The sequence below is a fragment of the Syngnathus typhle genome, linkage group LG21 (genome assembly GCF_033458585.1).
Source record: "Syngnathus typhle isolate RoL2023-S1 ecotype Sweden linkage group LG21, RoL_Styp_1.0, whole genome shotgun sequence".
Classification (NCBI taxonomy): Eukaryota; Metazoa; Chordata; class Actinopteri; order Syngnathiformes; family Syngnathidae; genus Syngnathus; species Syngnathus typhle.
The window spans coordinates 5,197,242-5,212,979 of NC_083758.1; the positions used below are offsets into that span (position 1 = coordinate 5,197,242).

The 15,738-nt window shown below is 44.2% G+C and overlaps 3 protein-coding genes across 6 annotated transcripts in view; 1 reads left to right on the forward strand and 2 right to left on the reverse strand.

Moving 5' to 3' along the window:
• The window catches only part of LOC133145194 (zinc finger protein 835-like), a 43,881-nt gene extending 43,103 nt beyond the window's left edge, over positions 1-778 (reverse strand). Inside the window, exon 1 of the mRNA XM_061268411.1 lies at positions 667-778. The gene's annotated coding sequence lies outside the window, so the exon portion shown is untranslated. The remainder of the gene's footprint in view (positions 1-666) is intronic.
• An 815-nt stretch (positions 779-1,593) lies between these two features.
• slc38a2 (solute carrier family 38 member 2) lies at positions 1,594-8,147 on the forward strand. Its single transcript, XM_061268434.1, has 16 exons — positions 1,594-1,884; positions 2,765-2,872; positions 2,948-3,029; positions 3,116-3,231; positions 4,365-4,438; positions 4,513-4,605; positions 4,821-4,893; positions 5,206-5,288; positions 5,380-5,438; positions 5,549-5,713; positions 5,787-5,866; positions 5,985-6,085; positions 7,214-7,338; positions 7,414-7,555; positions 7,768-7,865; positions 7,945-8,147. Exons 2-16 carry the CDS (start codon positions 2,766-2,768, stop codon positions 8,053-8,055), a joined length of 1,509 nt encoding a protein of 502 aa, XP_061124418.1. The 5' UTR covers positions 1,594-1,884; position 2,765; the 3' UTR covers positions 8,056-8,147.
• A 1,741-nt stretch (positions 8,148-9,888) lies between these two features.
• scaf11 (SR-related CTD-associated factor 11) lies at positions 9,889-15,636 on the reverse strand. Of its 4 annotated transcripts, none has more exons than XM_061268407.1 (14): positions 15,433-15,636; positions 14,603-14,792; positions 14,448-14,531; positions 14,271-14,350; positions 14,134-14,192; positions 14,026-14,063; positions 13,869-13,939; positions 13,638-13,757; positions 13,436-13,530; positions 11,147-13,072; positions 10,725-11,047; positions 10,503-10,655; positions 10,303-10,422; positions 9,889-10,236 (listed from the first exon to the last, which is right to left on the reverse strand). In XM_061268407.1, exons 2-14 carry the CDS (start codon positions 14,765-14,767, stop codon positions 10,141-10,143), a joined length of 3,330 nt encoding a protein of 1,109 aa, XP_061124391.1. In that variant the 5' UTR covers positions 14,768-14,792; positions 15,433-15,636; the 3' UTR covers positions 9,889-10,140. The 4 variants fall into 4 exon arrangements, with proteins under 4 accessions (XP_061124391.1, XP_061124392.1, XP_061124393.1 ...); XM_061268408.1 differs by having other exon boundaries at positions 14,448-14,525; positions 14,603-14,795; XM_061268409.1 differs by having other exon boundaries at positions 10,303-10,413; positions 14,603-14,795.
• Positions 15,637-15,738: the final 102 nt, after the last annotated feature.

Sequence of the window (15,738 nt, forward strand, 5' to 3'; positions counted from 1 at the left end):
CGTCTCCATTTATCTCAAGAACCTTTCCCCTTATTTCAGCCCGCATCACGAACCCGACAACCTCTCGAGCCAGGTGATCATGAGACCCTCCGCTGTCTAGATTGTAACGAAAATCCCCTCGCAGTTGGGGCCGGGTGACTAAGGTCGAAGAGCAAGAAAATCCTTTCGGCTTGCCAGCCGAGGAGAATGCGTCGGGTGGCGGGTTGGCGGGGTTGAAGTGATCTGTGCTGAAGGCAGGAGGGGGGTCTTTGTGGGAGCGAGAGATGATATTCGAGGAAATGTTTATTAGGTCAGCGCAGTTGAGAAACAATTGCTGAGGTTCGGCCAATCAAAATCAAGCACTCACTACGGTGTGAACAGTTTTCTTTTCACACTTAAGAGTGGGACTGCGCCAATTTTGGGACATCCCAATACATGCCAGTTGGGATATGTAGGTGAGAGGTACCGGTTTTACCCTGTTCTACTTTTTTTTTTTATCCGATTTAGTTGTACTGGGTCGGGGGGCGGGAGATAAAGTCCCAAACAAAGGCCTGTTACGCAGCAATTTGTGGGTTAGAAAATGAGAGAATTTTTGTGTTTTGGACGAATCCGATCATTTACTACGACGGCTCGGTGAGAGAGGAACTAAACGTTTCCTGTTTGGTTGTAGTTTCAGTAAAGACTTACGTTGCGAAATTGCACGGGAGAGGTCATTGGGTCATCATTTCGACATCGTTCTTGGGGCTTCTTCAGTTCTGGAAAATTTCATAACAGCGCTCTGGGCCGGTGGAGAAAAAGACCTGGAACATCAAAAGATCATTTTGGAGTTTTGAGACAAATTGGTTCATAAAAAAAAAAAAAAAAAAAAGCAGTTTCGATGAAAGGAAGTCGGGTCATTTGAATCTCACAGCGTCACGTTTTTATGATTGTTTTACGACGGATCACCGGAACTACTGGTTGTAATTAATTAACCAATTTTTTTTCCGTTTGCTTTCCATTAATAATAAACTAGTGGAAGATTTCCAGATACCTGAGCTTCAAGAATGAGTGAATGAGAATGATCACATGACAGCGTTTGTGTGTAATCTGCTTCCGAGTGGGAGGTCTGCTTTGAAATGCCAATCTGGCGGGCTTAACGTGGACTGACAGAAATCCCGGCCTCTTGGGTCACCCTTTTACCTTTAATTCGGGGGTAATCTATCTGTAAGGGAGGGGGGGGGGGGTGACCTAATTCTCATTTAATAAGGAAATTGAATTCCATTTAAAGCCCATTTTTTTAAAGACCTTTATGAACAAATATTGGCTTTCACTATTATTGGTTATGTCAATGAAATTCAAAAATATTTTGAATACTTTTATTCTCATTTAACGGCATGACAATGTTCTTTTCCCCGTGATTGCAACATGCAGCATTCCATCCGTTTTCCAAAAGGGCTGTGTCCCCAGATCAGAGTGTTCTGTTTGTATACAGAGTCCGACGTCACCGTGCGTAAAATGTCTCCTCCCCCCCCCGACCAGCCTCCCTTCCCCCCGACCAGCCTCCCCCCCCCTCCTTCGCACCGCCCCTCAAGACCAGCCAGTTTGCCGGCTGATGCAATGCTTTATAAAGCGTGAGTCCATCCCTCGCTTTCTTAGAGCACTCGTCCTTTTTCTCTGCACGTCGTATTTCAGGGGGGTAATTTTGGTCGGCTTTTGACCCAAGATAACCTTACTTTTACAGACTGTGTATTCCCATAGTAAATATTTAAATATTTGTTGTCTATCACATTTTGTGGTTATAGTCTCCCATTTTTTGTTAAATTAATTTATTTCCAAGGATCAGACAGCTCTTTTTCTGTGATCATTGCAATCAGATCCAGCGGATTTTTTTTTTTAAAGGATTTTACAGCCGCATTTGCTCATAAGGTAAGAATGCCGGCATGCCATGCTTTTTTAACAGCTTGAGAATTTCAAATGTTTTTTTTTTTTAATAACGCTCACTGATGCTTTATTTTTTTTCATCCATTTTGAAACCGCTCAATGAGTGAAATTTTTCCACTTGAATGTTTTACTGCGTCAGCCTTGGAACAAATGAATTAATAATAAGACGTCAGCGATGCTGCGGTGTTGGAAAGATGACACGCTGGAGGCATGACTTCATTTGTATTATATGATATGTGACATGTTAGGATAATAAAAAAACAAAAAGGTCTAATCAGGGTGTAATGTTGCATCGGGTTTGAAAAAAAAAAAAAAAAAAAAAGAGGGCCATGCCCATAAATGGACAACACGTGCCATTGTTTCCACTGAAGCCGCTCATTACACATAATGTGATTAAAATGATCTGGCCACGCAATTTGTGGCCAACATGGGTGGGACGTGCATACGTGTACTTTAGAGACTAAATATACAATTTTTTATATATTTTTAAAAAATTTACTTCATAGGTTTTAGGCGCCACGTTGAAATTTGTATTTTAACGTCTTGGACACACCCTAATTTTTTGGGGGGGTAAACGCTATCAAATAATTTTGCGCAAAATCTACACTGCGGTTTTTTTATGTCATTGAGCGGGCTGAGGTGATGTCGGGTGGAATCTGGTATTTTTCCACTGCCGGTGCGTCACCCCCCCTCCCCTTCACCCCCCCCCCCAATCCCCCTCCCCCGCGCTCTTCTTCCTCCCCCCCCCCCCCTCCTTTGGCCGATAAGTCACATGACCCAGCGGGCGCACTGTATTATTGATTATTTCCCAGTCTGTTGGGATGCACACGATCGGAATCAAATGAGTCATTCCTTTAACTCGCAGCATGAAACAAACCGAGATGAGCCGTTTGTCTCGTGAAGACGACAACAGCAGCACCAACAGCAACGAGTACGGCTACCCAGAGTGCCCGAGGAAGGTCCCACTGAATGAGTGAGGAACTCTTTACATAAATCATAAGCATCTATCTATGTAAATGAAACTAATTTTTTTTTGTCCACTTTAAAGGCCATATGCGGATTTAGATCCAGAGAGTGAAAACTTCCTCCCGGATAAAAACCCTGGCAAGAAGAAGTATGAGACAGAATATGTAAGACTCATTTCTGCCTCTTTAATGTAAAAATCCATGTTTTTATTTATTTTAATTTTGATCCATTTCTTTTCTTTCTTCCACAGCACCAAGGCAATGCCTCCTTTGGCATGTCTGTCTTCAACCTGGGCAACGCTATAATGGGAAGTGGCATCTTGGGTCTGTCCTACGCCATGGCCAACACTGGCATAGCGCTATTTGTGTGAGTATATGACATTTGCGGTCAAAAAAGTAGCAAATTCTATTTAGCGTGGGTTCCCTTTTTTTATTTTTTATTTTTTTATAGCAAAGTCTATGTACCCGTCAAGGTCACGGCTCAGTGCAGGTGCTTTCTCACCATCTTATTTAATCAAACATTTACAAATATGACTCACGCTAATCTTTGCGTTACATAGAATAACATACAGGGAGAAGCCGCATGCCAGTTGGGCGTCAATTTGCAGACAAGGGAGTGGCCACGTCTTTAACCGTGCTAATCCGGTCGAGAGAATAAATGGACAAGCTTGCTATCAGGGCGTGCTCCAGCAGGGATTACAAAAAGCGTGGCTGATGCAATAGGATAAAGCGTACCACACAACAGAGGCTACAAATAGGATTGCAAAATTCAGGGAAGTTTCGATTTGGAAACGTCTTTGAAAATGATGCCACATTTCAACTGCGAGGGACGACGGTGAATGAGTTAGCAAAAAAGTAGAGAGTGCTTGTTATACTCACTATAAATAGTACCAACTTAAAAAAAAGAAAGCTATCCGACTTAAGCCTTTACGACCTACGAGGCTTGGAGACACTTCTGCATTCAACAGCAAGGCGAAGTGTTAAAAAAAAAAACTTTAGCTGGGCCACTGTGCTTAATTATAGGAAACCATTACATTAAAATGCGTTGTACGTAGAATAAAAAAAAAAACCACAAGTACAAGTCTAAAAACAAACTTCTACAGAGCAAATATACTAAAAAGTTGAATAGAACTGAACTGTTCTTAGGTTATTCTTTGTCAAACCACTAGAGGGAGCCTCAAGTGTTACAAAACGAGTGCGACAGTTTGTCGATTTTTTTTTTTTTTACTGCATCCATTTTGCATCGATGTCCCATGGAAATTTACTAGCCAATCTAAAGATGGTCACATCCCATTGGCAAGCCTCTCAAGTGACCTGCAGATTAATTTCCATATCCTAATAATAGTCCCGTGACACATGAAGAGTCCTAAGAGGATTCCAATAAGGGAAGCCTTTTGCGCCGCGACTCGCTAATATGACTCACTCACTCCATTCGGAGTCGAAAGAATATAAAAGGACAAAAGTTATTTTTACCTAAAGACACTTAATTTCTATTTACAGCATCCTCCTCGTGGCTGTTGCCATCTTCTCTTTGTATTCGGTGCATTTGCTGCTGAAGACAGCCAATGAAGGAGGTGAGTTTGTCGGCAGTTGCCGATCCAAACGTTTTATCCAGACCGCGTTTTGATTTTTCCGATTGCCTATTAAGGTGCGTTGGTGTACGAGCAGTTGGGCTACAAAGCCTTCGGGATGCCCGGGAAGCTGGCTGCTTCCTGCTCCATTACCATGCAGAACATCGGAGGTGAGCATTCCGGTCTAATCACTGTCTTGAGCGTGGAAACGGATTTGGAAAAGGGGAGGGGGAGTAACTTCCAGTAATAACTTGAGTCACTCTGCAAGCATGTGCCAATTCCACAGGAAAGTCAATGTGGCAAATATTTGCACACGCTAAATACGTCAAGCAATCCTTTCAATGTAGACTAAACTAACAAAAAAAAAAAACGTTTGTCGTTTCAGCCATGTCAAGCTACCTCTACATCGTCAAGTACGAGCTGCCCATTGTCATTGAAGCTTTTACGGGAAGCAATGAGTGAGTACTTTTTTTTTCTTTTTTTTTAAACGGTGGCATATGGTTAAGTGGCAGACGGAATCTTTCAAAGAGTCCTTTTAGTCGTCTGCGGCTGCCGCCGTATGGAAACAAGGGCGTGTGTATACGTGTCAGCTAGTCCGTCGAGAAATATGAGGGGAATAAATTGTAAAGCAATTTTTAAGAAAGCGGGAAGTTGAATCGGTTAAAAGAAAAAAATACATGCAAGAGATGCAACACTAAAAAAAAAAAAAGTCTCAATATAATATCGGAATAAAAATGATGATTAATGTTTTTTTCTGTTTTTTTTTTTAGTGAATGGTACACTAACGGAGACTACCTGGTATTGCTTGTGTCACTCTTCATTATTCTGCCCCTCTCGCTGCTCAGAAACTTAGGTAGGTACAATTACCAAACTAATTACTAAAAAAAAAAGTATACCAGTTGTTTTTTGTTTTTTTTGATAGACCATGTGCTTCCTTTCATTAGGTTACCTTGGCTACACCAGCGGCCTGTCGCTCCTCTGCATGGTCTTCTTCCTCATTGTGGTGAGTCGTCCGCTGGGTATCCCCAAAATAAAAACGATTTATTATCATCACTCACGCATTCTGAACATTTCCACATCAATCATACCTAACGTGACCATTCGTTCCTTCAGGTGATCATCAAGAAGTTCCAGATCCCGTGCCCGCTTCCTGGAGCTCACCACGCTGAGAACGAGACAGTCAGTAAACTTCTCAACGCCACTGTGTCCCCCAACAACGCTACCGCCGTGGACTACAGTGATGCCTGCACGCCCAAGTACTTTGTCTTCAACTCTCAGGTACAAAAAGAAAAACATGGAAATGAACTTTGACATGGTAGACTGGGATTTTCTAATATCCTCCCCTCCTTAGACTGTCTACGCTGTTCCCATCCTGACCTTCGCCTTCGTGTGCCACCCGGCTATCCTGCCCATGTATGAGGAGCTCAAAGAGTAAGTTTCTTCCACGTCGAAATTTCGCAGCTGCTCTCTTATCCGACGACACAGGTCGATCTGTTCTTCTTATCAAATATTGTTTTAAACATGACCTTCTTCCCTCCCGTCTGTACAGCCGTTCCCACAGAAGGATGCAAGGAGTTGCCAATGTGTCCTTCTTGGCTATGTTCATCATGTACCTCTTGGCAGCCCTCTTTGGATACCTGACCTTCAACAGTAAGTTGCTACAATATTGTGAACAGGTTAAATAATTTAAAAGGAATTTGATTTGATCAGGCAAATTAATTACATTTCTTCAATGTATATAAAAAAACAACAACTCTGATTTGGTTATAAAAATTATAATCTTTGATGCAACACAGCTCTTGAGACACAGATAATTTAGCAAAATACGAAATTAATAGTTTGATATGATGTCAATTTTTTCACAAATTAACTAAACAGCGGGTCGAATGTAGTGTGTAAAAATACGCCAAAACTGTATTTTTTAGTTAATATAGACTAGTCTGTATTACATATTTGCTATTCATTAATCATCACATTAATACATTATTAATTCTTTCAAGTATACCATCGACGTAAATTAGATTAGCTAATATGCTAACGAGCTAACTCATCGACGTTATTCGACAAGACATAATTTCAATTAAAAAAAAACACATACCACGACTTACAAATTCTCCATTCTTTCATAATTACTTCCTAAACCCGAATTAAACGCGCTCCGTAAATGAAAATTTGTATTTTACTCACCAAAGTGAGGAGCCTCGAAGCTGCCCGCCACACTCAAGGCAGCCTTCGCGGTGCATTATGGGACTTGTAGTTTCAGCCATACATTTTCTTGACATCGTTTAAAAGTTAGAAATAACCTTTAAATGGCCAGATACGAGTATCATGACTAGTCTTATTGGGTAAAGTGAATTAGAACATGATGTACTTTTTGAAAAGTTTCCAACTGGATGCCAGCTGGTTCAATGTAAACAAAAGGTCAACATCCCAAATATCCAAAGTTTAAGGGGAGTATCTACGTCAATCCAAATTAAATAAAAGTATGGCGGTGAAACTAAATTCTCAGACTAAGAGTTATGCAACAATGTGAAAAAGGCCACCTGTATCTCAATACTATTTGCGTTCAACACAAGATAGCATTTATGTGCTCAAACTAGTTGTACAAGATAGACGAGGGTGTGAGAAATTTTTGTGCAACTATTTCTGAGGTGTCACAGCATGTACTAGAGTGTTTCTTAATTCATTGCAAATATTTTGCTTGAGAAAAATCTCACGGCACACCTCGAAACAAAGTGCAGTATTCTAATAGTGAGTAATAATTGATTTCATTTGCAGTCCACGTGGAGCCCGAGCTGCTGCACACCTATTCAAAGGTCTACAACTTTGACGTGCTCCTGCTGATTGTTCGCTTGGCTGTCCTCACCGCCGTCACCCTCACTGTACCCGTGGTCCTCTTCCCTGTAAGTATCATTTTAAAAAAATTAAGCCTATTGGCCAGTTTTGGATCCCTGTGAATACATTTAATCTTCTTGCAGATCCGTACCTCCATCAACCAGTTCCTGTGCGCATCTAAGTTCAGCTGGATCCGCCATACCATCATAACCGTGGTCCTGCTGAGCGGCACTAACATCTTGGTTATTTTCGTGCCCACCATTCGGGATATTTTCGGCTTTATCGGTGAGTTTCTTTCCACTTTATAAAACTCAATGATCTCTAGATTTGAGCTAAAATTGACTTTTGGTTAATTCTGATTGTCAGTGGGTGTGTACACTTATGCAACCACGTTTTATTTGTTTTATGAGTAGCAACTTTGGATTATTTTGTTTTTAAATCACACAAAAAGGATTTAATTATGAAAATATTTGGACTTAATTTCTGTATTCTTGCAGGTGCATCTGCCGCCGCCATGCTCATCTTCATCTTGCCCTCGGCTTTCTACATCAAACTGGTCAAGAAGGAGTCTATGAGATCCGTGCAAAAGATCGGGGTAGGTTTTCAAAACTACCTTCCTTGTTCCTCTGTATGCAAGTGCAAACAAGCTCAACTGGAATTTTTTTCTTTTCCAGGCCACCGCCTTCCTGCTGTGTGGTTTTGTGGTCATGATCGGCAGCATGAGCCTCATCATCCTCGACTGGGTTCACAACGCCACTAAGGAAGAGCACCCCGACGGACACTGAAGAATCGAGGTCACGAAACTAACGAAGATCAAAATTTGAAACAGACTTTCGATGCTTGGCTTTGACTGAGAAACAGACGCCATTCCAAGAGAATGACTTTTTTGTTGCCAAGCATAGACCCCCCCCCCCCCCCTCTCGTTAAGCGTGTTTGCATACTGTACTGAAAAGCACTTATTGTCCAGCACACTGTCGGAAAACCCAGACTTGTTTCCATACACGAACGAGAGCCTTTGACCTTTCCTTGCACACACAAAAAGCAAAAGACAACAAAACCTGCCTTTTTATAGCATAACAACACTGGGAGCTGCAGAGCAACTCACTGAACTGAAAAAAAAACCTCCTCTTTAAAAACCTGCTGGTGTTGGAGTATTCCACACATGTCTGAGGAGAGGAGGTCAAAACTATTATTTTTTTCTTTCTGGGGAATACTTGGAATTTGACCACGTACAGTGGTCGTAAAAACGGCTGTCAAACTTGCAAAAGAAAAATATTACGCCGGCAAGCAAAGATACTACAAAAAAAAAAAAAGTCTCGGCACCGCTTCCGAAACTTACTCAACAACAAACCGTTACTGTCCAACATCTATTGATGGAAGACAGTGAAATCAATGTAATTTTAACTATTTTACTATATTTATATGATATTGTATCTGTATATATATGTACATATATCTATTGAGTTCAACTGTATGTATATACGTCCCTCACCCACTCCTGTTTTTTTTTTAACGATGCATTGGAGCTGTCAAACAACAAAACCCACGCTGAGAAATTTGTCATGAATTTCTCCAGCACACACAAAGCTGCAACTGTTCATCCATCTAAACTGACTGAAAATGTCCCACTGTTGATTTTGTGGAAATTCTGTTACATGTCGAGGCCACTGAGAAAGTAAAAGCCGCCTTGTGCCCCTTTCTGACCCCTCCCCCCCACGCTACCCCAAACTCCTCCCCTGGTTGGAGTCTTGTCAACCATCTGTGGGCCTCAGGGGCAAAGAGGGCTTTGCCCACCAGTGTTACATTCTTGTTTCAATGAAACACCGTGTATATCCTGTAATTAATGTCCAATTAAATTCAAAAATACTCTATACCAAAGCCTGGTGTGTTTTGTTTTTGCAATAGTAATTTTATAACAGCTCATAATATCACTCTTGATCAAATAAAAATCTTTCAAAAATGGCATATATAGCATCATAAACATATATCTCCTATTAGAATGAAAACAGCCTATTTAGACGACCATTAAATGGTTTTGGTGCAATGTTGCCACCTAGTGGTCAAAACGCACGCTTACAATGGTGCCTTGGCAAACAAGTTTAAATCAATAAATGGAAATGCCATTAATCTATTCCAGCATTCGATTCAAAAATAATTTGGGGCATTAAAAGCAGAACTATTAAATGTTCTTCCATTTTTGAAATGTTCTCAAAATGCATTGAATATTACACAAGCTTAAAATCAATGGAATGAAAATCACAGCCAATCAGGAAGCAGCTACTTTATTTCACTACTCTCTGGACACTCTGCACAGTTCACTTAAGTGCATGAACATTCATTCACACATTCGGGCCGGGTTCATTTCACCTGATTTGTCCGTTACCGGGACATCCGATTGGCTAACCTGCCACAACCAATCATAGTCATAATCATATCAGGGACTAATCTTTCAATCTGAAATATTATAGACTTTTTTTTTTTAAAAGAACATATTTTGATAGGCTGCGGAATTCCATGACGGGAAATTCCATTGAACCACCCAGAAGATTCTCTCGATAATAGTAGCAGACATTATATTGCATTATTATTTCCGTACTAAAACCCCCACCCCACCCCCCAACGCACCCCCCTGCTCCCCTTCAGCAGGTCAGAGTGTATGGAAAATAAAGGGCTCTTGCATTACAACTTCTGATTGGGTCTCTTTGTTTTTCTTTTTCTAACAAAATATGAAAATCTATAGAAAAAAAATCTATATAGCTCAATAAAAGATAGAGATATAAAAAAAAAAAAGAAATCATGGCTCTCTTGTCGTAGTCGAGGAGAATTCCAACGAGAGGAAATTGCACTTGAGAGTCTTGTGAGGTGCAAATTTATTTTTTGCGCGCGTGCTTGTACTTGTCCACGTAGGCCTTGACCAGGTTGGCCACCTTGCTCGAGTTCACCTCGCCGCTCTTGCTGTGACACACCTGTGGAGAGAAAAGAAGAAATATGAAACGAGATCAAATTAACAATCGGCGGCAACACCGCGTTACCTTCTCTACTGCTTTGCGGACGATCTCCTTGTACTCCTCCTTTGTGATTTCCTTCTTTTGGTAATACGGTTTCATGGCCGTCTTCACTTCATCGATGGCTTTCTCCTGGATCTGTTGTTTCTTAAGCAAAAACGCAATGGCGTTAAGAGAAATCCACGCCCGAGAATAATCCTCAACACAAAAGGGAGATGTCAAATCACCTTTTCTTTTTTGGAGCTGTCAGCTTGAGCCTTGTGATGCTGAGCCGGCTGCGTCGTGGACGAAGGTTGCGCCTGGCTAGCGGCTTGGTGGCCAACTTTGGTCGGAGCGGCAAGCGGGCCCGCTTTTCGGAAAGCGCCCATGGTGCTCGCCATCTAGGTCAGAAGAATAGCGCTGTCTCAATTTAGGCAAATGGGAGATCCATTCAAAGGCCCTCACGGTACCTGTGATGTTTGCCCATCGGGTTGAGCCGCTGCCGTCTGGCTCCCGTGCTGCATGGGAGGGGGCGGCGGGGGAGGCGGCGGCAGCCCCTGGGCGCCGACAGCGGGCGCCTGCAGCAGCGGCACGGCGGGGTGGAGGTGCACGGGCATGGGAGGGGTCATGGCGTACGGCGCAGAGGGCTGCAAGCTGACCGGGAGGGGGCCGCGGGGGCCTTGCACGGGGAAGTGATGATGGAGGTGCGGGGGGGGAGGAGGCGGCGGCGGCATGGGGGTCAGCGCGGTGTTGCCCGGTGCGGTCGGAGCTGCCGCTTCACTCTTTGCAGAATCTACAAATAAAAAGTTAACAGTCATCTCAGTATGTGTGACACTCTACGCTGCCATCTAGTGGTCCGCCACCTTTCTCACAATATTAAACACAAAAGTACCTGTTGCAGGCTGCTCCTCTTCAGATCGAGTCCATCCTCCCGCTCCTCCTCTTTCCCTCTTGGAATAATAATCCTGAACATCAGCGGGAAGCGTCCGACGCACCGCCCAGCTCGACGCCGACGACCAGCCGGAGCGGTCCAGCATGGAGTCGCCGGCGTCGCTCTCCTGCTTCCTGCGGCCACCCGGGCGATTCTCATTAAAGCGGCTGTAGGCGTCGTTCCCTGAATTGTTGCCCATTCCTGAGCTGTTCCGTGGCGGTCTACGGTTGTCGTCGTCTTGCTGCGGGTTGTGGATGCCGCGGTTGCCGCCTCCACGGCCGCCGCCGCGTCCCCTCGCCGCGCGATCTTCCCAGCGGGATCCGCCGCCGCCGCCGAGATCCCAGTTCCTGCTTTCAACCTCACGAGTTTTTTCCATCACCCAATCGGGAGTCTCCGACCAGCCTTGGCGTTCGGGTGAGGTTTCTGAAGGGACGCCGTTCTCGAAGCGAGCGGCGCCACCGTGATAGCGTCGCCCCTCGCCGCCGTTCCCCGCCCTCCAGCCGCCCCTTCGCTCTCTCCCCCGAGGAGACTGATCCCTGGACGGCGGCCGCTCGGGACTGTACCCCCGTCTGTGTGAACTCGTTCTGGATGGGGAGCGCGACTTGGATCTGGAGCGACTCCTGGATCGCCGCCTCTTCCTCTCGCGGCTACGCTCCCTCCTGTAGTCCCTCTCCTTGTCTCGCTGGCGCTCTCTTTCTCTGCTGCGGGCTCGGGAGGAGTGGCCCGAGGGCGGGCTGGCGGCCCGCTCCCGCCTGGACGTCTCTCGTCTGGCGTCCTGCTTGGGCGACCAGGAGGAGGTCGAGGAGTGGAACCGGGAGCGTCGCTGCCTGCCGTTTTTCCTTTCGTGGTTCGAATCTCCCTCCTCTTGGTCTTTGGAACTCTCCTCGGAGGTTTCTGCAGGCGGGTGCTCTTTTGCCGAACCGCTAACAGCCTCCCCCTTGGGAGAACCGCAGTCCATGGATGGACCGTCACTTCCTGCCTCAACTATTAAAGCCGCTTCTATTTCAGGTGTTTGAGAATCCGCTTGTGCTCCCTGGTCAGCGAGCTTCTCTCCGGGGGGTTCAGCAGGCTTGGAGGCGGGACTTTCATGAGCTTCTCTCTGCGCCACCCCATCATCCTCATTGCTTTTCTCCAACCCTTCTTCATCGGTCTCCATTTTACAGTCCTGCTCAATCACGTCAGCATCGGGAGACGTGAGGTTCTCCAGAGTGTTCTCGAGTTCAGACGGCAGCCATGTGGTGAGCTTCTCATCGCCTGCTGTTGAAATTGACACGACAGGAGGTTCCTCTGCTCGTGTGCTCGGTTTGCCAGAGCAGTCGGACTCGGGGCTTTTTGGAGGCGAGTCCAAAGAACAGGACAAGCGGCTGGTGTCGTCAGGTTGTGGTTTTTCATCGTCGTCCTCCACATTACTGCTTAAAGATTCCGCGGCTTGTTGCCCATCGAGTGAATCAACGTCAGTCTGGTCTGCATTAGGACTTTGTTCTGCATCGGAGGGCTGATCGGAGTCGTTCACCTCGGGCTTCGCTTCTTCGTTCTCCTCCTCCTTGTCACCATCCTCGCTGGCCGACTGCTTCTGTCCGGTGCTTTTCCTCTTCCCGCTGGCCTTTCGGTTCGTTACCCGCTTACTCTTCCTTTTGGCTGGCACCTGAGATGTCATTCCAGGCTCGGAGCCCTGGCTGGCAGACGAGTCCGAGTCGGACGCACTGGACTGTGGCGGCGACGACGGGTCGCACGCAGAAGACTCCGTCTGGGCTTTGCTGTTACGTCCCGCTGGTCTGGAGGCTATGGACTCAGCTTTTTGGGCGGGCGCGTTGGAGTTGGAAGCTCTCCCGACTTGCTTCTCTCCTCCTTTAGGAGAGGTAATGGCGCAGACCACACCTTGGCAAACTGTAAGAATAGAAACGGTGTGAAATGGTGAAAATCGGAAAACAATGGTGCCTGGATATAATGTCAATTTATTCCATGACTATGCTAATGTTCGAAATGAATGCAAGAGTAACTAATATAACTGGTATGCAGATCTTGTCCACCAGGGGGCAGTATAATTCAGATACATACTGTAAGTAAGTTCATAGTCGTTTTTAATAAAGAGAATAAAAAAATATATGCCTGTGGGCATTATATTATTGTCTAGACATTTTTTTAAAAGCAAAAATTGACTTAACAATTCATATCTCGAAAAGGTACCATTGGACATTTTCTTTTCCAACACAAAGCAAAAAAAAAAAAAATTCTTAAGATCAGCCATACCCAAATGCACAGGCCCAAATGACGACGTGGACGTAATAGGAAATGAACAAAGTTCAAATGTAAATGGACTTTGGTTGCTATCAGCAGGGAGGAACCTGCAGGAAAAGGGAAAGGGTATTATCAGCGAGCTCTGATGAGGCTTTTCTGAATCCCCGAATTTAACGTCTATAATGACAATAATAATAAAATGAGTACGGCTTACCTTGACGTTCCGTTCGCGGTAATGGGTGCAGCAGGAGAGAACCACGGGCACACTTGTACCTGCCGTTTGCATTGTTGAGTTTCACGCAATACGTCTTGGGTCACTAGCAAAGGCTCTGTGCTGCAAGAGAAGGATCAGGTCACAATTCATTAATATTTTAAAGACAAAATATTCTGGTCTTAAAGTCGAGAACTCGATCACATAATACTCGATAATGGAAGCATGACTTACATGTCCTGTGTTGACGTTGCTAATGAAAAAAAGTGAGATGATGCCCAAGCATAGTGTTCTGCTCCTCTCACCTGGAAAATAAAATGGTTGGTTTAAAAATGGGGTAAATTAATTATTAGCAAAGAAGGGAGGGGGGGGGGGGGGCATAAGAACCTACCTTTTTTAAGCTTACTGAAGATGTGTCGTCATAATTACCTGACGGAGGAATTTACACATTAAATCGATATATATCATTAAAAAAATCAATCAATCTTTAAATACGTACATTTCCGTCCTTTTGTTTTCTCTGCCCTTTGCTGTCTGGATCTTTTTCTGAGTTTGCTTCTGGAATTAGGGGGAAAAAAAAAAATCAACTTCCAACTAAAATGATTTAGATTCATGAGCTTAAAAAATAATACTCACTTGAGACACAATTTATGTCCGCGTTTTCTACAGACGCAACTCTCAGCTTCAGGTTCAACGACTTGCCGCCTCACTGGAACCTTGAATTAAACACAATTGACCAATAATAGCTTTGTAAGCCATCTCGCAAAAATAAAAGGATGGAGTAAATGCGGTGTCGATTATAAATAAACAAACCTGCACACAGCGCACGTTTCCATCCCATCTGTAAACATTCCTGAATGGCCGTCTGTCCACTGGACAAGAAGGGACCATCTGCAACTGATGGGAATACGATGAAAATAAATGAGAATGGCAAGCACAAGGAACACCGTAACGTTGTTGAACATCACCTCCGCCCAAGTGAGGAGACATCCAAGGCAGAAGACATGACAGCAGCTGTCCGGCATGGCAACCTCTCCTCCGGCCGGGACGCCTAAGCAGATAGGACATCGCTCGGCCTCCTCGCCGTCGCTCCCATCAGGGGGTGACCCCTGACCACCTTCAGTTCCAGTCATGTCCAGCCCTGGGCTGTCCAAATCCCTGCTAGGAGAAATTTATCAGTCTATATTTATTATGGCATGACTGCAATTGATCTCGAAATGAACTGCCGCCATAATAGATTTAAATGTACACACGAGTCTAATAATAATATTTTTCATGGAAAAGTTGAGTTGAAATAGTCCATTGCACACAAACACATTTGTTGAAGTTGATAACAATACATCAGAACTCAAATTACTAATCTTGATCACATCAATGAGGCTTCTATGGCAACAATGTAAAACTAACAAGCAGGCGTTTGTTCCGTTATTAATACACTTAAAATTAACATTACAGTTCATCTTAACGAACGTTTTATTTCAACGCCAATGTAGAAATGACCTCATACTTGGTTCTTATTGGTTAGCAAATGAGCTAATGCTAAGCGAAACCAAAAATAGCTACCAAATAGCTTCATGGCTATTAGCACAGTTAGCAACTCCAGGCTAAATCGCAGTTATTATTAGGCGCTCTTAATACAGTGAAGGTCGTTGGTTGGCTAGGTGGCTAGTAGCGATCTTATCTTAAGTTTATCTCCTCGAGCTAACTAGCCGCTTTGGGATAACAACACCTGCTTACGTCGTTATAAGAAGCTAACACTAGAGGCTAATTAGCAAAGAAGCCACAGTGGCTTACTCACCTCTAAAGTGCCCCCGTGCCTTGTTTTGACGCACCGAAACGCTTCCTCGGTGCAAACTTGTTTTTATTTCTCCCCCAAACAAATGCTAACGAATCGCTAAGCTATTCGTTGAATTTGCTACTTGTTGTTTGAGGCTAAAAAAGCAAGCAGAGATTTCACAAAATCTCGGCCACATGTCTCGCGGTGCGGTCCGAAGTTTTTCACGAAGAGAGCTCCCCCAACCGGAGAAGAAAAGCATTACACAGAAAAGATTCATGGATAAAATATAAACAAATAAATGAATGAATGAATGAATGAATGAATGAA